Genomic DNA, 21,117 nt, shown 5'->3' on the forward strand with positions numbered 1-21,117 from the left:
TATATAACCAGTGCTTCGCTGTGTCTCCTGATGTGGAAAATGGAGAGGAATAGATGGAGCCACACTCTGGGCTGGAGAGAATTTTTTTCCTTGTATCCCTCAATCTATAAAACTCTAAAGGGTACAGCTTGATTACTCTTACAGTAAGCACTATTTGGTCCGCAGAAAGTCAGCCAAAAATGTAGCTGATAATGACTATTTATATGGTCTGTACAATTCTAGTTATCTTAAAGAGCTGTTCATATATACAGTACAGTACAGTATATCTTGCTTGTTAAAACAGGCTTTCATGAAACTGTATAACAACTCTAAATGTATGGAACACGAAGGAAAAGTTGTACTGGGGGCTGGGGCCTCGCTGGATCCCTTCGCTGACGTGTGCAGTGAGCCGGGAATTCTTGACTGTGCAATGTGTAAAATAATTTTTGCTGCCTTACCATAGCTAGTAGAAGAAAGCTGCCTCTACTGTTTAGAGGCATTTAAAAGTCCAACATGCTTTAATAGATTAAAACTCATTCTGGCATAGCTCAGGACTTCATGCTTTCTTCAGCGCATCTCTGTTCGCAGCTCCACTGAACACATAGAGTGAGTTAGTTGCTGTATGTGCTATCTGTAACTCAGATGTGCATAAATCAATGCAAATGGAGGGCCAAACTCTGCAGTAAAATAATGATACTGAACACAAAACAATTTCTCCACCAGGCTTTTGACACAATATCAAAAATCTCTACTTCCCTACTAAAATGAGGGAAAAAAAGCCAGACAAAATTCCTGAATGTTCAGATTTCAAACAGGAGACACTGCTGTAGAAATCTTGATATAAAATATATGGAATTATGATTCAATTACCTGCACATAAGATTTAGGTATTAGAATGATACTTAAGTATATCACCAACATTTGTGCATCAGTTGTTGAGGTTTTTTCCTTTATAAGGGAAAATGTCAAGAAAAAATAATTTTGTTTCACTCCTTGTCATAACCTAAATTTACTGCTTGTCATAGAATAAATATAGCATCTCTTCAGGTACAGCTTCTAAAATTAAAAAGTATACCTTTAGTCCTGGGAGAGATGCCAAAAGCTCGTTACTTGTCTCCAGATTTACTACATGGGAATAATGTGGAAAAAACTCATGGCTTTTAAGATTTAAACTCAGCAGCATATCAAATTTATTCTTATATGGTATACTTGTTCATGACCTCTAGTCTTAAGAAATTCTGTCATGTTTGAAAACTAGTCCCTAGCGAAGCCTGTATCAATGTTAATAGCTAAGAGGTCAATGCAACTGCTAAACAGTTTGTATTACTGTCAGGGTGGTCATGAAAACAACACCTGCTGCATGAGCACTTGGCAGCTGGGTCAACAGGCACTGTGGGAATTTATCAATTTAGGGGGCCACTTGCATAACACTTTGACTGATGAATTGGGAATGACTGGCTTACTGGTCTAAAGCTGCTTTATTATGTGTGGCTTTCTTTAGGATGGCAGAGGCTTCCTGCAGGCTCCAGAAAATAAGCAAAAGATAAACTGAGCTGTTTTTTTCCTTATAAAGCGATAAAAAGTGAGAAGTCCTTAATAGCCAATGCTAGAAGGACTTTAAGAAAAGGGGAAAAAATATAAAACCAAAACAAAAACTTTTACAGTCAGTGAGCTGTGATGTGATTGAAAAAAATCCTTAGGTTTTTCCATCGTGGTTACAAAGGACTTTTTGTGAAGTACTTCTGTAAAGTGAAACTCTCTAGACTGGTATTAGCAAAAAGCTCTAATTTCTCTTTAGTGTCTCTTGTGGGAACAGTAACTGCATGTGGGTAGGTAAATGAGATAAGAAATTTGTATGCTCCGGCTAAACTAAACATAATTAGACATTAATTCTGGCTTTCCATTCCCTCAAATGACTTAAGGGATAGTAACTTTCTGAACAGAAAGAAATCATATGGCCTACCTGGGTTGGTGAGGGCATTCACCAACAAAATTGTCTCCCTCTACAAAGAGGGAGTAGGAGCTCCAGTAGGAGCTTTGGAGTTTATCTATAACTATCAGAACTGAGTATCTTGATGCAGATTACTCTAAAACCGTGTGTTTCCATTTCCACAGGAATTGAAGGCTCAAACAGAACTTCACTTTCATAAATGCTTTTCTTCTGTCATACTACCAAACACTCCTGACTCACGTTAAAAAATCAAATCACTAATGGTTTTCTAAAGAGCCTGAACAGCGTCAAAATGAGGCATGGCCTAGATATTGTCCCTTGGTGTCTGAAATCAGCCTGTTTGGAAATGCTCTCCGACAGCGGAAACCCCGGAAGGTGATGATGGAAAGGATGATAAGTGGAATTATATACTCTGGAGGGGCATGAAAGAGGAGTGAGATGGTTTGAATCAAGTTCAAGTTTCAATCCAACGGGAAGCAGCAATTCCGCTGCTGATCTGAAACACATTGAAGTCCAGATCTATAAGGTGTTACGAAGAGAGGAAGAGGAAATCTTCTTCTGTGTGCAGGAACACTTGCTCAGGCTCTGCCCTCCTTCATAAAAATCACCTGCTGGTTTCAGTGAGCCATCCTGGTCAAAACAGCCACTCATCCCCTTTGGAATCACTCTATGGATGGTGGCAAACTCTTAAAGCTTCACACTTAAAACTTCACAGCACATATTTTAAAAGGGAAACTTTTGCATTGTCTGTCACTTCTAGACTCTTCTCTGGATATCTTTCCTTTTATCTGTAATTTCCTTAGAAATTAAAGAGATCATATTATAAATATTCTGAAAGAAAACTTACAAAGCCTCTTTATGGCTGTTCTTCCACCATACAAAGTTTATTTTCTTACTTCTTGGTCTAGTAATAATGTTTAAATTACAGAGTGTACGGACCTATCAACAAATCTTACTTATTTAAATATTCATTTTCACAGTTGATTTTCTCCTCTCATCATGCTAGAAAAATGATTGCTTTTTCTTTTCTAATGGGTTTGTCTCCTATTTTCTCTGTTATTGACTAACTGGGATCTTTTGACCTCTATACATTTTCTACCTCACTGTTTACTTAGCTGATTTTTCTTTTCAGTTCATTAACACTTTTGTGATTGATATTAGTATGTATTTTTAGAAACAGAAAACATGATAGAAAAGTTATAAAACAGAAAGTAGGAAACTAGAAAATAAAGAGATTTTGGTGTTTGGTCACAAAAACAATTTATAAAATGCTAGTATTTGCATTGACCTTCAGGATATCTGACTAACCCTACCTTTTAGTTGAGAAGAACATAAGTCTTTCTCCCTGTATTTCCTCACTAGTACCAATCCCTGGAAAGTAGTATTAATGGGTTTTTTTGATAATCCTCAAACAGTGGAAATATTTTTCAGAGACAGTTTTAACTAAAAATGTCTTTCAACTGCCAGTTTAACTAATGTGCCCAATGTTGGTTTTATGTGCCTGTAATTTTTAATGTTTCCCACATCTCCTCCATCCTCAGAGCTAAATATCCTATTGGCTATACTCATTTCTCTCTGGGATTTTTGGTAATATGTAGTATACCTATATTTTGCAGCACTTCACATGCTTAGGGCTTTTTTTTAATCACTTCATTTTCTGTGAGCTCTCAGGCACTAATGTATCATTATAACAACCTTATTACAAAAAGAAGGATTATTTCACTCAGTGCTTTCAATGGGGGTCTATTTAGTTATTGATATGAAGTATTTGGAAGAACTGAACAGAACTTTTACTGTGGTACCTGGAATTCTGTATTTCAAACTGCTTTGGCAATTGTGGGATTCAGAACCTCTGTGTTGATCATGTTCATCAATTTGTCATATATCACCTCAGTTAAACACCTCATTTCTATTACACTTGAAGGATTGTTGTAGGATGGGATTTTCCCATTGCTGAGTGTTGAAGACTAATGCAAAGAGTTTTGCATTAGTCTCATCTTCTGATCTCCTAATGTTTAACCTGCAACCTAATTTGATTTTTTTCTATGTCCAAGTAATAGAGTTCTGTCTTAAGCTACATTTGAGACAAGAAAAATAGGAGTCGTGGTTTTGTTTGATTATGCAGTAGTTTTCCACAAGACAAAAGGATATGGCCTCAAGCTGTGCCAGGGGAAGTTCAGGTTGGACATCAGGAAGTATTTTTTCACTGAAAGGGTTTTTAAGTATTGGAATGGACTGCCCAGAGAAGTGGTGGAATCACCATCCCTGGAGGTGTCCAAGAAACACCTGGACATGGCACTCAGTGCTCTGGTTTAGTTGACAAGGTGGTGATCTGTCAAAGGTTGGACTTGCTGATCTTGGAGGTCTTTTCCAACCTTAATGTTTCTATGATTCTAGAAAGATCAAAAGAAATAAAGCCCTGCACCTTCATGTAATGTTTATTTTTTAAAATAAAATAATAATTTTGTAAGCTTGCAGCAGCTTACAAATGACCACAAGGAGAAGAAGGTTGGGTTTCGATGGAACTGTTAATTTCCAGCAAGGGGCTACTCCAGGGCATGATAATTTTGTTCTTCTACACTGCCCCAGGCATGGAAGATTCTCTTTGTAAATTAACAGGTCTGCCAGGGACCACCTCTCACAGGGGTTTTTTAGTAAGTAATGAATTTCTAAGACATGACAAATCAATAGGTTCATCATTTTATTATTACCACCTACCTATAGTCCACCTGTAGCATCCTTACTTTGTGTTCTACAAAGCTTATTGTGGTAGGGTTTATGTGAATATTTGTTGTATTGGTGTGGTGCACACCACGAGGAGAAGCAACAAAATATTAACATGGAAAAGAACATTATCTTGTAAATAACATTAATTTGTTACTAAAACTTTACATGAACATTTGCCAAAGCCATGGAGTTTTTAAGTTGTTTACATGGGTGGTATGAACTCAGCATGGAATGGGAAGTACATCTGCAATGCTCCATTGTGGAAGTCACTCATTATCATTCCCTTAAAAGCTGCAGTGGTGTGAGACTGAAAGACAGCAAAACTCAAAACTTTGCCTGAATGAAAATTATCCCATGCTTCTGAGAAGAGTTACCAAAAACGATATCCCCGTGCCACAGTCTGTTTAATTTCAACTGTGTGCCAATTTACAAAAGTATTTTATAGTTTTCTGGTTACTTTCACCAGTAACCAAACACAGTCTTGACCCTTTTCCATGCATGAAAACAGCCAACCATGAGTGCAGCAATGGGAGGTCTGGCCTTTCAGGTATGTCAGCTGAAGACCACCCTACTGGAAGAGGTAACAAGAACAAAAAGCTGAGGTCAAAAAAGGCAGCCCCATGTAATTAGATACTAATAGTGGATTTAGGGTGTAAAATTCACTTAAAACCATACACCAACAGACTAAACAATCCCAGGAAGAATGGCAAGTTTTGTTCTAAAAAATGTTTTCAATACCAGAAAGCATAAATAAAACATACATAATAACCTTGACTGACAGACTGCACCAACCTGCAGTAACATCTGCTTTCAAATTATTTGTTGTAGTTTTGGGATAGTACAATTATAGAACATGGAAAGTCCACTACCCCTGAAACTCTAACTTACAGTACAGTGTGCAACCAGTGTCATGATTTTCTTGTTGTATTCCCTTGTTATCCCACTAACAATGTTTAGAATTTAAGTCTGACAAGAAAATAAATTCCTCCCTTAATAGGAAAGCCAAAAATGGAAGTCTGACTGTATCTGATACCCATGGAGGAACATGCTGAAGTAGATGCTGAACAAATAGGCAGCTGCTTTTGTAGGGTACTCTGGGGTCAAAGTATTATACAAAAAACTTCACTTCTGATGGCTGACTCCTTTTGTGTTGATTTCTGATACTTTTGCAGGATGGATGTGCAACTTTTACATGTCAGAACTTGGTCTGATAGAGCAGCAAGATCCATCATGAAGAACATGGTATTTCCCCAGCTAAAGTGAGTATCTATCTGCTAGTCATCAGCTCTTATTGCTGCTGGGGCCCCTGGGTCATGTTGGGAACTGGCTTTTTGCAGTCCTTCCAGATTCCTTAATCTTTTCATGCATCCAGCTGCTCTGCAAAGATCATGCCTTGAGGAGCTTTGGCTTGATAATTTTCATTTATCCTCATTTTACAACTGGTAAATTAGTCTAAATAATTAGAACAATCCTATTAAATTCTATGTCTTATAAATCACTTGAGTGGGATTTATAAGCCCTTTGGAAGAAGTTCTTTAAGAATGGTTAAAGAATTCCCTGTATTTCTGGCACAGAGTCCAAGGACAGAGGATTTCCCTTCCTGGTGCTCCAAGCCTGCCAAGGGAGAGATATATAATAGAAGGGGTATGGAAGGGGTATGTTCAGTATCAGTAAGCTGTGACAACTACACCTACTGAGAACTGAGCCCTCACTGTTATTGTCCATTGGTGCTATCTCCTGTACAACAGGAGAAGAGATATTTGGGAAAGACTGAAGAGATATTTGGGAAAGACTGAACGAGTCCCTTAGAGCTTACTTATGGCCAAACTAGGACTGGCTAGGACTGGCTAGGACTGGCTAGGACTCACTGGTTATTTTCTGTGCTTGCTGTTTTAGTACACAGAACCCGTTTTGTTACACAGTGCTGATTTTTGGAGGCAGCTTCTGTTGTGCCCTGTCCCACCACAGTGGCAGGTGAGGAAGCAGCAGTACTGGGGAGAATTCCAGAATCTGCCTTCCACTGATGCTACATAACTTTCTGTGGTACTTACAAATCACTCGGCTTCAGAACTACCAGGAGCATCTTCTACCAGTCCATATGGTTCCAAATTAAGTAGGTCAACTTCTCTATGAAAACATGCTAAGAATATACATCTAGGTGGGAAAGTGGGCAGCTTTCAGCACAATGTCAAAGTGTAAAAATTCCCAGAAGTGAGTGCTGGTTACCCCTCTGCTGCTCTGACATTCGCCTCCTATGAGACAGTGAATTGATTCTGCTTGCTGCTGCTGGAACATTTGCTTTTAGGGAGCCCCCTGCATTGGGAATTTTCCTTTTTATTGAACAACAGTATTGCATAATTCAGCCACATGAACAGAACTGCAGTTACCTTCTGGTTTTTAATCTATTTGGGCTGATCCCAAAAAGAAGTGCAATACTCACCTTTTTGGGTCAACAATCTTGTAGAGTTTTCCACTATGAGGCTGTGTCATACTTTTACTGCTTGATAATATGTAAATCTCACCTGTTAGGGAAAACAGTGCAATAAATTACTTCTCCTTTCCTAAGATGTTAAATACATGACTTTTGTGAGCTGGTTGTATTTGCCAAATGAGATTTTAAAAACTTCAGAAGAAACAGTGAAATATACAAAGGAATCATTTCCTATTTGAAAATTTATATAAGCACTTTCCCCAAATGGATGTTAAAATGTGAAAAACATTCTATAATGAGAGATTTTTTTTTTCACAAAGTATAGAATTGATTAAAAAAATTAAATTGGTGAGGAAGGGCAAAGAGGGGTCAGTCTGCTCATGCAATATCTTTGCCCTTTAATTCCGTAATGCTGGAAATAAAAGCAAGTATTTTATACATTGTGTCATAGTGAGTGCCAGGTTCACAGCATGTGAGACACAATAAGGATTTTTGCCCCTTCCAGCAACACATCCTCTTCTCAGTTCTTCCTACAAGGCTGCTGAGGTGTAGCTGAGAGCAGTGAGAGCAGCTTTGGCAAAGGACAGATAGCCTTCTTTTTAAACATTTACTATAATTATGAATACTGCTGCAGAAATTACTGATAACCCTTATAATTTAAGAAAAATTCTTTTAGTATTTACCTAATTCATCTTCTCCAAATCCCAAGACAGGGCCTGAAAAGAAACCTCTACATGAGCCAGTGTTGCCAAGGCAGAGGGGTTTCTCTTGCCACTGTTTGGTTGCAGGACTCTGTTGCAGCGTTAAAAAATTTCTACATTCACAAATACAAAAAAAAAAGTTATATTACATTTTGAACAGAGGGTTTTCATTGTCCAGATAAATAAGTAAACACTTGTTGCAAGTAGCTTCATAGATACATCTGTGCAGTTCCTTGTCTTACGACTTTCTGTACCTTTTTCCAAGGATTAGGTACGTTCTGTATGTCACCATGCATTAGAATGCTGTGCTATTTTATTCCCAAATCTAGAATCTAATCTGCATTACCCCACTGCTAAACTGGCCAAGTGACACAATATACAAGACTGACACAGGCAGCTGAGTGACTAAATCCACTTGCCATGCATTTCTGTTCAGAGTGAGCTGTACCACACGTACCCATTGCGGTCTCCAAACACGTAGCTTCCATAGAGCCTCTCCGACTGGCAGCCCCGATACACAAATCCACCAACCAGGGAGCCACTGCTGAAGGGTTTGAATTCTAGAAGGGAGGGCTCACTCTCTGAAAAGGAACTACCGTAGCATTAGATCATATGCATTTTCATATTGATGCACATCTAGGAAAACGTTACTGCTTCAGTTAAAAAGATTAATTCCATTTAAAGATTCCTCAGAATTCAAGATGCATTGACATTGTAATGTTAACATCTCAGAAATGAGATGTTAAAAAAAAATCAGAAAATTACAACAAAGTCTGTTTGGGAAACAATCCATTAAAGATTTCAAAAGGTGAGGCTATAATTGCTTTCTTCCATGTGCACAAGCTGGGAGAATAAAACTACATAAAGATTAGGCTGAACTTCCATTGAAACCAGAGTGATTACTGCTATTAATTTCTATATGTCAATCAGTCTGCAGACTGGATCTCCTGAACTTCAGGAACAAAATAACCCCATTCACTGTAGAGTCCAGCACAGAAATTCCAGTGATTTTCAGTAGAATTAGTTTTGAAATCCTTTCAATGGTTTGAGAAACTTCCCAATTCACAGTTTTAAACCTGGTATGTGTGTTATATCCCATAAAGCACTACTATTGCTGGCTGTATCTTCTCATGGTACTTTATTTTATGCTGCTGTAGTAGTTGCAATTCCTATACTTCTTTTCTGCTTTTTTATTTCACAAAACCACTGAGTTTAGTCCTATCAAACAATTCTTCAAGGAAGTTTCAGTGTACATTTTCCTATTCATGCAATCAAATACCACTTAGGGTACAAGTAGGCTCCATTTGACATGCTAGCTGCATAATTTTTAAAAAAGCCACAGCCAGTTGACCATTTTTTAATAGGATTTTTTTTTTAGTCAGCAGGCTATCTGCAAGGCTTTGATAAATGCATTTTCCAGATTGTTCTACATGAATTAGAGCTGAAATTTTATGGGGGAGAAAACGGTGATGAACTCTTTATTGAAGCCATTGACCCACAGCCTAGTATTAATATTGGCAAGCTGCTTGGGACAGACACAATATTGCTTAGTTTACTCTGCAATAAGGATGCAGTCAAAATTCCATTGGAGCAGTGGTTAACCAAATATTATTCTTTGGTTTGGCTTCTATAAAATGGACACAGAAAATCCATGCAATAACTAAAGTAGTACAATTGCATTATGCTATTGTGTACTGTTGTGCCAGCCAGCACAGCTGCTTTGCTTTTAAGGGGAGTACAGGTGGGAGAACCCAGGGATGTGATTAGAAAGGGAAATGCTACATTCCAGAAGACAGGCCAGTTCTCAATGCCTTTAGACACCGTTGGCATTTATCACATGTTACCATCAGGAATTTACAGGCTGCTAAATGGGCAGTCAAGGCAGGTGATAGCTCAGAGGAAGTGTCACCTGGCCTGCCTGAACTTGCAAGGGACCTTGGTGAACATCAGAGTTAAACATCAAACTGAAATTGTGACTGGCAATCATACTGATTCAGAGAGAGCATGAAGCACTTTAATATTTTAGAGTCCCTAATTGAGTGTATTTATCTTTTTGTAATCTAATCTAAACTAGTAATTTATTATGAAGTAGCAGCATAGTGCCTTTTTCTAAGTTTTTTATTTTTAGTAACATTTAAACAGAGCTCAGTCATTTCCCTGTTTGGTTGTGGTCTGCTGTTGTCTATCTCACTTTTTCCATTATAAGAGGCACATTACATGAGGTTTCCATTCTCTGTCTCAAAAGGTTATTTGTGAAAGACTAAGAATACTAAGAAAACTAAGAATGCGTTTTCATCATTTCCTGATATTCCAAAATATTCTCTTTATGAGCCAAAATATGCAGCAACAGTGAGATCTTTGACAGACTAGCAACTGTCAAATTTGTTAAATCTTATTTACTTGATATTCTACACCAACAAGAACAAAGTTGAGTCGTTTCCATTTGGTTTTGGCCTGCATCTTTTATCTGCTTCTACATCGAAGATTTCTTTTGACAAGATGGAAATTTCACTTCTATCTCAGATAAGTTGTCTATCCTATCTATGCTGTAAGTTTCCTATCGTGGCTATACAGGCCTTTACATATTCTCTTCTGCTTTCTGTTTATTATTCCATGGAAATAATAGAACCTGACTGTTGCCAGCAGCTTTACCCTGGATAGAACTTACCATAGTCTTTGCCCTTTATTATTTGTAAGATCCTTGCTGAAGATCTGTTCTTTCCATTTGAATCTGAACAAAGTATAGTTAAATTGACGTTTACATCTGTTGGGTGCCGGTCCACAGCACACCTTTAAAACAACAACAAAAAAAAAAAGAGAAAATCCATGAGAAAGGTGAGTTCATGACATATAACTATCAATATGAAGCATTACATTTTAAAGCATTATTGTTTCTTTGTGGTGCCTATTGTTTCATTTGAGCAACCTATTTCATGCTGAGCCAAAATACCTGAGAAATGCATTGAATTTATATACAGGAGAAAATACAACTTTCCCATTCCTATACATTTCTATTTAATGTGAAATAAAACTATTTTTCCCTAGTGATATAATGTAGTCTGCAATATAGCACCTGGAAAGAATAGTACCTTAAGCTAAATGAACTTACATGGTGTAGGAATTTTGGACTGTTAAAAAGTCCAGAATCAAGTCCTTATCTGAACAACTTGACTTTCTGATTTTTTTTCAAACCAAGACTTTAAATGTCACTTCAGTACTACCACCCACCTAATTTGCTGAATTATGTGTTGTTTAGTTAAAGCATTGTTCTCCTCCTTGCTATTGTTTAGATATCACCAGATGTTCTCATTTGTTTTCCACGTGCCTTTTTTTCCCAGTCAAGATTTCCATTTCAGCTGTACTTTACCAGCTTTCTGCTTTAAGCTCTTTTCTTTCACAAAGGTAGTAATTTTATTACTGATTAAAGCTAAAAATTCTGTACTTTGTTTCTGTCATTTTGGTCCTGACTTGTAGTAGTTGTGCATGCTCTTCTCTTTCCCCTTTGCCAATGTACATTTGTTTCTAACTGTGACATATGTGTGGAGGTGGAGGAGTGGAAGATTCAAAAAGTTCACGAGTGCTTTTATTACTGAAATATTGCTGCCTGTCTGTATAAAAGCAAGCCAGGTTGAAAACTGTCTGCTCCAGAGCAATTTCAGTTTAGTGGAAACTTACTTACCGGCCTGGATTGTGGAGTCCATGTGCAAAAATCTCAGGAGGTTGGTTGGTGCTGTTGAAGTGTGGGTTGCTCCGTGGGATGGAGTAAGGGACATTGCACAGGTCAGTATTGACATCGAGGCGCAATACAGAACCTGTAAAATCACTGAGAGAGTTGGAGGGTAAAATAATTGGGTTTTTAAAGGTGTTTCACTGGTAAATTTAATCCATATAATACTAGAGTGAGCCAGCAAAATAAACAACCCACTTTACTGATTAATCATGTAGTGATGGATGCAAGTCCCTCATGGTGGATGCAAGTCCAAAGAAGTGTAGCAAAGCCTTTCAGAGATTCACTTGGGCAAATATCTTGCCTTGTTATGTGCAGACTAAAATGCCTCTGATCATGTTGTTGGGAAGCAACTTGATCATAAGAATAACTTTCTAAACATCAAAATTGTTTAGGGCCTCAAATATAAGGCTACTAAGTCTTTTATACTGTGTGTCATCTAGAGTAAGTTTGGATATAAACTCTTTGTAATTACAAAGTGCTTTTTGCTCACACTCTGGATCCTACTCTTGAATTCAACGATTTCTAGTCACAATACAATCCAAAGACTAATTATATAGAAAGCAAGTGAGAAAAAATTGTACGGTTTCAATGCAGGTGTTGGTACTTTTTTATAAGGATTCAGAACTTTCTTGTTACAAGAAACAGGAGAAACCAAAATGTGTTTTAACTTACATTTGTGATTGGGATGGAGGAAAGGAGAAGTAGAGGAGCACACTCTTACCATAAACATGAAACGATGTAATGTTTAAATTAATTCCATTCCATTAATTTAAAACCAGGTACTACAATTGCCCTCTGGTCTGGGTTTTGAGTATACCCTTGTACTTAAGAAATATTTTAAAAACCACAGAAGCACCTGCAATTCTCCTGAGCCAAAGAGGTCTTTGTGCACAATAATAGAAGTCTATCCACTGGTAGTTTTTGTACCTTAAACCATCCATCTCCTCCATGTCATCTAGAGTGATCATGCCATCTCCAAGAAAAATGTATAGGAAGCCATCTGGGCCAAACAGCAGCTGTCCTCCTAGATGTTTTCGATGGAGTTCTGCTACTTCTAAAAACACTCTTGCTGTCCTCATGTCAACTTGGTGTGGATTTTTCCTGCAAGTTAAAGATATGAACACAGTTTTCACAGTTCACTATCTTATGTTCTTTCTGAAAATACACTTGACTCATTCAAATTATACTTCGAGATGTGGATGTTGTAACTTGGTGGAAAAATGCCTAACAGTTATTTCTGAGAAATTTCAATTTTCCAGCATTCACAAACAATTACTTTGCTGCCTATACACAATAAGTAGGAAGTAATTATAATTAAAAAATTACAGAATAACTGAAAAAAAGTCTTAAAAAGAAAAAAACTATGCTCTTACTATCATTCCAAAATTACTATTTGAAATAAAATCCACAATAGTTTTTCTGCAGGTGCCCAAGTTTATACATTGTAAACTCATTTTCATTTTAGAAATCATAAATACTAAAGTGCAGAGGTTGCTGAGAAATACAGAGTTTGTTAATTTTAGACTTCTACTGATACCTGGATACTGTGTACTCTACGACCCTAAGGATGTGGTCATGAGGTCCAATAGCCCACCGTTCTTGGTTGGTGGTATAAGACACATACAGCTTTCCATTTTTCTTGTAATTGGGGTGGAATGCAAGGCTTAACAGTCCTCTTTCATCTCCTCCCTGCAGTCAAATGAAAAACACAAAGAATTGTGAAGTTAATTATGTTCTTTATTGTGTTTCAGCTGGAACCCAAAAAAAAAAAAGTTTCTTTCTTGTGGATAATCTTTGCCCAAACTCTTTTATTTCTTTCCTGACTACTGCACAAAAAGGATTATAAAACATTTCACTTTGGGGAAGTCTTTAAGAGTTAGAACAAGACAATTGCCTTATGTAGTTATCTATGCACAAGTCTGTTACGCCACTTTTGTGGAGTGATTTGTGTATGTAATATTTGGGAAGCCATGAAGACAAGTTTAAGTGCTGTGAAGGATTCTTTGCTGGGTTACTAGGTTGCTTGTAATTCGTAGAAGACGAATAAAAAGGTCTATAATCAGCAGTCACTTCTAATCCAAGTATCCAAAACCTAAAACACAGTGCTGGCTGCCAACTCCCACTGTCTTGGCAATATGTTTAGAAAACAGTTAAATTGCTTGTGTAATATGTAAACCTTTGTTTTACCCTGGAGGCAGCAACATCAGTTGTCACAACTATGGTGGTCTGTTCATCATAGCTGGTGTACTGTAGGTAATAAGCAGCCTTGGTCTGTGTGCAGAGAAACCATAGTTTTACATGTGGTCCCTCACTGGAAAGGGGTTTTGGGGTTTTTTTGGGTTTTTTTTTTTTTTTAATAGAAATAGAAAAATCTCAGAACAACTTGCTTTTGTTATTATGTTTGCTATGAAGATTAGTACAGTTATATGTTAAGCATCCAATCCATGTAATGTACTGTGACAATTCAAATACCCTGTCAACTTAAATAGAAGGCTTTTTGGTTTCAAAAAAGCTTCTAAGAATGTATGTACTATTACTATGCCTAAAACTGTATTTGTATAAATGAAGAATAAAACTCAGATTCATTTGTTGCTCTTGAAGCAATACAGGGAGCCAAGCTGAGGCACGGAAATAAACACAGCACATAGTTAACAATTCAAGTTCAATTAATATATGTGATTATTCACAAAGTGATAGAAGTTTTGGGGTTTGACTCAGGACTTGCCAGCCCCTCAAAACTAGAACCAGTGACTCTGTTGTAGATTCAAGTGCTCTAGCTCTGCACCCAAAAGGAGACACGTTTTGCAACTCTAACCACACCCAAGATAAGTAATTATGAAATTTGAAATTATAACAGAGGATGAAGCTTTAAAATGTATTTGCACTTCAGAGTGATGGATGGGCCTGTCTTCCTGTTGAAAGTCATCCCACAAAGGGCCTAATTGGGAAAGTGCACAGCTTTAATTTATTTTAATTCAACGTGATTGCCGTACTTCCTTTTTAATCACAACCACCAAAAAGAAACCTGAGTCAGAAATGGAGATGTAAATAGGTCAAGAGATTTCCATACAAACAGATTTGTACAATGAAATCTGGATCCTGCTAATTTAGAGGCAGACAAACTTTGCTAGTTTGTTTGCTAGAAAAATTTCGTTTCAGGGGGTTATCAGAGAGGTTAGTTTTGAAAGTCTAGTTAGAGCTGCCAAATCAGTTGCAGTCATCATGGATGAAGGGACTGCCAATCCAGCTCTTTCTCCTTTATGTGCCAAAAATAATTCTGCAGCTGAGTCTGAACTGATTGTAGATATTATTGTTTGAGTTTCTAAGAGCTTTGACCAAGTTGCTCTGATAAAGTCTGAAGCAAAGGGAGGCAAATCAGTTGCTTTGGGAACAGGAAGGCATATTTCAAAGATTCCTGAGGAATGATTCTATCTGTTGTGCCCAGACAAAGACAGTCCTATTTCTTCTCCTGAGAGATGAGTTCAACTCATTTAAGGGCCCAGGAATGTCAGTGAGTCACACTAGGTCTGCCATGCAAGGTGAGTTATTGAAAGTATTAGTAAGAAAAGATCTTTTTGTTACTGAGCTGAAGATTTTATTTAGTGCTGGATGCCATGGCAGCCGTCTCAATGTGAAAGCGAAGTTGTTGAAAGCATAAACAGGTGAAAATTAAATTAAGAGCTTTTAATGAAGTACACATGAAGCAAGAATTTGAAAAATGAATGAAACACTGGACCTGCAAGGTAGTAACTATGGCAAGTTGCATTTGTAGGATCAGGCCTTGACTTTTATTTATTGCTGCCTTGCATGATTGTTAGAGAGCAGTGTATCACTTTATAGATTGTTTCTATTGCTTCTTGAAAAGTCACACTGCTGTTTGTCAAAGTCAGATAGACACATTTTGTTCTAAAAAGTCCATTTACTCATGCAGTTAATAAAAACTTTGTGAATATCCCTCCAAGATACTGAAATCAGTGCAGCATCAAGACATTAGTTGGCTCACGTTCAACTAGAAATCCAGATGAGTTTTTCCATATTTAGTTTTCCTGGTTTTGGAAACCGATTCTTCATGTGTATTTTGAACTTTATCACTAACTGGCAAACCTGTGGCAGGGATTTGGTTCTTCCCAACCAAATCCCTGCCACACTTCCATAGCTTTTAAAATACCCTCTATGTGCCAGAAAGTATATAGTTTTCTGTAGTGTTGCCTCATATGCTGCATGGTAAATGGAGAGATACCCAGCAAAATCCCTTTGGAGTAGTAATTTTAGTACTATCAAACCAAAGAATTCTGTACAAAATCTCAGACTTTCTCTATAGAATATTCCTCTATTTTATTTTTTATCAATGGACTTTTGATGTGAAACCAGCACTCAGGCTTTACAGTCTTTTCTGTGTATACCTTGTCAAATAGTTATATCTTTTTCTTGGCAGCTTAAAAGGTTATTGACATCCTTTTCTTTGAAAGTTTCCCTTTAGATGGAACCAGCACCAACAAACTGTAGATGACAAATCAGCTCGTATGAGATTCTGCACTGCACCATTTGATGGAATAACCATTAATGTTTGTCAGTTGTATAAGGAAGGGCAAGAAGAATGAGACAAATCTTTGTATTCCATTGGGATGTCTGTTGAAGACAAAGAATGATGGTTGGCTGAAATGAGTATTAATTACTTAAACATACTGTGGACTGGGGCCAATGTGAAATTTGTGTCGTAACTAAATCTGGCAGCTCCCACTTTCGATGTCTGCCTGTGCTGCTCTGTAGCTTGAAGGCTCCCCTCTCCTGTTCGTGGCTGTGACACCTTCTGGACCAATACTGTAGCTTTTTACCAATCACTTTTTACCAAAACTGATTTCCTTAGGCCAGGGACCTCGGACCTTTAAACCCCAGTTTGGTCTAGTTTAAGACCACAGCCGCGAAATAATTTAATCAGAATTCCATAAAGTCAGTACAAAGCCAAGTAAACATTAAAACAAAGTGTTTCTATATTTTTCATTTTTAAAGGGCTGTTTAGCTACGTTATGTCTAAAACATTCTAAAAGTATATTGCAGCAGTATGTGTTCCCAACTGAAGGATATTTTTGATACTTCTTTTTGCGTTGCAATTTCTGCTATAATATATTTACACTTGTAAAAATGTTAAACAAGTGCACAAAATTATCCACTTTGTATTTTGACCTAACACAAAGAGAAGTAACTTGCCTGTGAATACTGGATGTGAGACATGTGAATGCTGGATTTTTATAGAATGGTGCTATTTTCATGTAACCACTCCTTAGCTGGGCTCTGCTTCCAATTTGCGTGCTTTCAAATGTACTCTGGTACACCTCTGGTATTACAGACAGAAGTTTTATTATATTATTAAGATATTATACTTTTTCTGTAATTCAGAAACATATGCTGCACTTATTTTTAAGACATGCTGCCATTTAATTATGTCAATATATGTGCTATTACCTATAGTAAATACAGAGAAATACACAGGAATGCTTTAACTGGTATTTTAAATTATTTAATTTAAAATAGATCATATTGTAAGTATGACCCTTAATTACATATCCTTAGTAGTAATTAATGCTAGTAAGCAAAACCAGACGTGACCATTTATTTCCATTACTCTGTGTGGCTTAATAGTAAACAATGTAGGTAGCATATTCCAAGTTTTCCTTTAAAATTGATTTTGAAATGCAGTCTTTATATAATACTTATAAAATAATGGTATTTATACTTAACAGTACTAATGTGATGGGTACATATAAATATATGGTATATAATGGTATTTATACTTGACTTTTTTGTCTGGACAAACTCACTCTCATGTTGGAATGGAGTAACAACCTTTTTAAAAAGGGGCTGTGCTTAAAATATGCAAATTCAACACCCAATATTTTAGCTCTAATATCTTTATCTCTTTTTTTTCATCTATTCTCATAGCAGAAATGCTGGGTAAGTTGTTGAAGTAATATAATCACCTTTAATTTAGTTTATTTCCTACATAATAAATAGCATAACCGATATGCCTTACCAAGTGTTTGATCTTAAGGAGTTTTATTTGTAAAAAAACATGGGTGAAGGGTAAAACCTCTTATCAGGCAACACCATCTGAACTCTTCAGAACGAGATGCAGGAGGGCTGAAGATCAGTGTCAGGTATTCTTCTCAGTGGGAAGTGTTTGCTTAATTGCCATGTTTTGGAAATTTGGCCCCGGCACAGAACAGAAACGTGACTCCAGCAGAAGCAGAAGCCTGCCAAGGTCTGCTGCAGGGGTACACCCTGCCCTTCAAGCTGCACCACCTACTCTGAGCTCCACAAGAGGGAATTGCCCCTGCCTGGTGGAAATCCAGCAAACATGGAATGGAAGGAGCAGAAGTTGTCTGGGCTGCAGGGGCAGAGCTCTGCGAGACCTCTTGGGTGTTGAGGACTCCAGTGCTTTGCTATCTGTGGGGCCTGAGGCCTCTGGCAAGGGAAGGATTTGTAACATTAGACATTTACCTTAGGGGAAAATAATTACACTGATGTCATGGCTCAGTATGGGCTGCATACTAGACCCTATCTCCAAAGCATTTCCTTTTTCCTCTTGTGTTGCAGAGCTTTGCTTTTTTCTCTGTTTATAATGGGCTTTGCAGTTGTCTAAGGATTTTTTAAAAAACATTTTCATTATTTTTTACTGATTTTAACAAATGCACTATTTTAATACTTGACTTTAAAATAACTTTAGGTACAGGAACATGTTACAAATTAATTTATACATGAGAAATACTTAAAGGACTGTACTCTGGCTTGGAATTTAGGCACAAAACCTACTGAAGTTAGAGATGCTTTTTATTCAGTTAGGTACAGGGCAGGAATTAGCTGAAAATGGCCAAAGTGCATCCATCACAAACTTTTCTGTTCTGATGTTTGATAGCACTAGAACTTAAAGCCTAATTATTTTTTTCTTCTTACTTCTGTTGCAGCAAAGACAAAATTTTGATATGGGGGGATAATTTTTTCTTTTCCTTACCTTCACAGTCCTTTGAAGATACCAGTCACTAAATGCAGGACCTTTCACTTCTAGTCCTAGTCCTCTGTACTTATTTTTTTAATTCCTCAACTCCAGATTTTGCTGTTCTGCTGGGCAAGTCTTTAGTTTAATCCAAATGACAATCCTCGTCCCCTGATAATACAATTCTTTCTTCCCGTCCTCCTAAAGAAAGTACACGAAACTTATAAATGCAGATGCCAACCCAACACAAACCCACAGCTTGCCTCCTTCACACTCTTCTGGTACAACAGGAATCCTGCTTTCCCAACTCTCCCAGTTATTGGTTGGGAGCGGCTGAAAGCTTTGAGACTGCTCAGAGCCAGCCAATAATTGAGAGGTTTTGGGCAGAGCGACACAGGGCTGCGAGTGTGCTTGCAAGGAGGTGGCCATGAGCCCATGTGAGGTCTGCATCTGGACTGAGAAACTTTATGTACTGCACTGCTTTAGGAGAATTGGAATAACAGAAGACAGTGGAAATCAGTCCCGGAAGAGGGAGATTCAAATAAAGACCAGATGATTATTGCATTCAGTAAAGCTGGCTCAGGAAGGTGTGAATTACACACTTTCCTGCACCACAGAGGCCTCTTGAGCTGTAAGCAGCATTTATCCTCTGGGAACACAGGTGGTGATTCCACCTCTGTCCCCAGCTGGATTTATTTTCAAGGAAGCTTTACATTCCACCAGCAACTCAGTGAGTGGTTCACCAGCGGAGGCCACTATGGGAAGGTAAAAAATAAGTATGCTCCTTCTCAGTTCCCTGGCATGCCTCCACTTTCTGCTCTTTTATTTATTTATTTGGCATATCTGCTCTCCTACACTTTTCCTCTTCAGCATTCTTCCACAGCAGACTGTCTTTCCCTGACAGGTTTTCTGCTGGATTGGTTTGAGGTCTATTGTGCTGCAGAATTGGCCTTCCAGGATAGCAGAGAAAGCTTCCTTCCAGTGAATGAGAATGCAGTAAGTGCTCAGAAATTTACTGACCATGAAAATCCTTCATTAATAGGGCAGAATAGACTTGATGACCTTTGTATTTTTTCCTCCTCCTTTCTATTGCTCTGAAGCTTTACCCACCTTTCCACACCACTTCTGTGATAAAGGCAAATTTTACAACTCTCTTTCAGTGGGCAGTCCAATAAAATTGGCTCAGATGATGCCCCACAGAGAACAGACTACGTTCCATTAACATTCACAAATACATGACATGATGACAAGACACCAATAATCCTTTTTCCCAGTCACCAAAACTGGGGCTTTGCCCTTTCCAATCAAGAATGACTTTTTAAAACTTCCACCCTATTTTGATGCTATCTGACTTTATTTTTCTGTAAACACACAAACAATACAAATTAATCTTCTTAGTGACTTGCTCTTCTACCAATGCTCTAATTTGACTATGATCCTTTCAGCCATCTGTTCTGATTTTCTCACGCTCTCCTTCCCTCACTATGTATATAAAACTTATCTTTATTTTTCAGGAGCATATTCAATATAGTTTTTCATTTTGTTTAAAATGCAGATTAATGACAGAGAGTTGTCAAAATACTCTAAGAATTACAATTGAATACATAAGTTGCTTTTTTTATAGCATGACATTTCAGCCAATCACTGCTGTCATTTTTGTCCTTCCTATGGATAAAAATATGCTATGGAAAAATAAAAATCCTACTACCATGCAAAGATCTTCTTTGGCTGCTAATTTTAATAAATGTCCACAAAAAAGTCTACAGCACTTTAAATGAGCTGTAAGACTTTTCTGCTGAGAGAGGGGGAAAAAAGGATGTACAGTGACACAGAGCAAATTTGACAGTGCTTATGTAAAATGAACGAACCTACAACAAATTCTATACTCTGATAATCGAAAACAAATTCATGCTGTTTTACCGTGACCACTTTATATGGAAATTTAGGGATATAATTCAGAACAGAATAACAGTAATTATCATACTCTCTGCATTAAATTAAAACCAGAAATGTTGATCTGTCTAATTGTAGGCATTAAAAAGAACTAGTTTCAAAAAAGAGGGATGCAAATAGGAATATGCCATGATGACATTACTCTTACAGACAATTCTGCCTTTCTCCTTTGGCTCCCAGTGCTGAGCTGTCACCTATTAGAGCAGGTATTTGCTTTTTCTGCTTGCAAAAGGAACGGTACATTCACATGAGCTATGTACTTAAATATTGTGGGGCTGGGAGAGAACACAGAAAACCACAGCCAGCTTGAAGGAAAAAAGCTTTAGATTTCCACTTAGATTGGTCTCCATGTCCTTACCCTTGTCTGCATGCTAATGGATATTAAAACTTGCTCAGCAAGTTGCTAGCAGTCTGCATCTTGCAAAAGAAATGGTTAAAAGAATTCTAAAAACTACCCCTTCAACAGGATACCTTTTGCCAGAGATTAATAAAGGGCTAGAGGAGCTTCATTCAGTCCCCACCCTTTCTATTCCTTTGCCAATTATTACCATGATAATCAACATAACCTGGATTAAACTGTGGCCTTTATGAGCTCTGTCATTGTTCTGAGAAAAGAGTGAGTTCCATGGCTTATCAAAATGTTGCTCAATCTTT

At 37.5% G+C, this 21,117-nt stretch overlaps 2 protein-coding genes across 6 annotated transcripts in view; one reads left to right on the top strand and one right to left on the bottom strand.

Moving 5' to 3' along the window:
• The window catches only part of ANAPC10 (anaphase promoting complex subunit 10), a 142,147-nt gene that overhangs the window by 98,156 nt on the left and 22,874 nt on the right, over positions 1-21,117 (top strand). For all 5 annotated transcript variants that reach the window (XM_071431519.1, XM_071431517.1, XM_071431522.1 and 2 more), the window contains exon 6: positions 5,830-5,916. In XM_071431519.1, coding sequence (XP_071287620.1) covers positions 5,830-5,891 — 62 coding nt within the window. In that variant the 3' untranslated portion in view covers positions 5,892-5,916. The remainder of the gene's footprint in view (positions 1-5,829; positions 5,917-21,117) is intronic.
• Positions 1-21,117, bottom strand: part of HHIP (hedgehog interacting protein) — a 75,444-nt gene that overhangs the window by 12,945 nt on the left and 41,382 nt on the right. The window contains exons 5-11 of the mRNA XM_071431512.1: positions 13,057-13,208; positions 12,447-12,620; positions 11,469-11,612; positions 10,458-10,579; positions 8,247-8,370; positions 7,772-7,902; positions 7,098-7,179 (exon numbers count right to left, since the gene is read on the bottom strand). Coding sequence (XP_071287613.1) covers positions 7,098-7,179; positions 7,772-7,902; positions 8,247-8,370; positions 10,458-10,579; positions 11,469-11,612; positions 12,447-12,620; positions 13,057-13,208 — 929 coding nt within the window. The remainder of the gene's footprint in view (positions 1-7,097; positions 7,180-7,771; positions 7,903-8,246; positions 8,371-10,457; positions 10,580-11,468; positions 11,613-12,446; positions 12,621-13,056; positions 13,209-21,117) is intronic.

The sequence above is a fragment of the Agelaius tricolor genome, unplaced genomic scaffold (assembly GCF_023055355.1).
Source record: "Agelaius tricolor isolate 1412-34295 unplaced genomic scaffold, bAgeTri1.0.p SCAF_8, whole genome shotgun sequence".
NCBI classification, from domain to species: Eukaryota; Metazoa; Chordata; class Aves; order Passeriformes; family Icteridae; genus Agelaius; species Agelaius tricolor.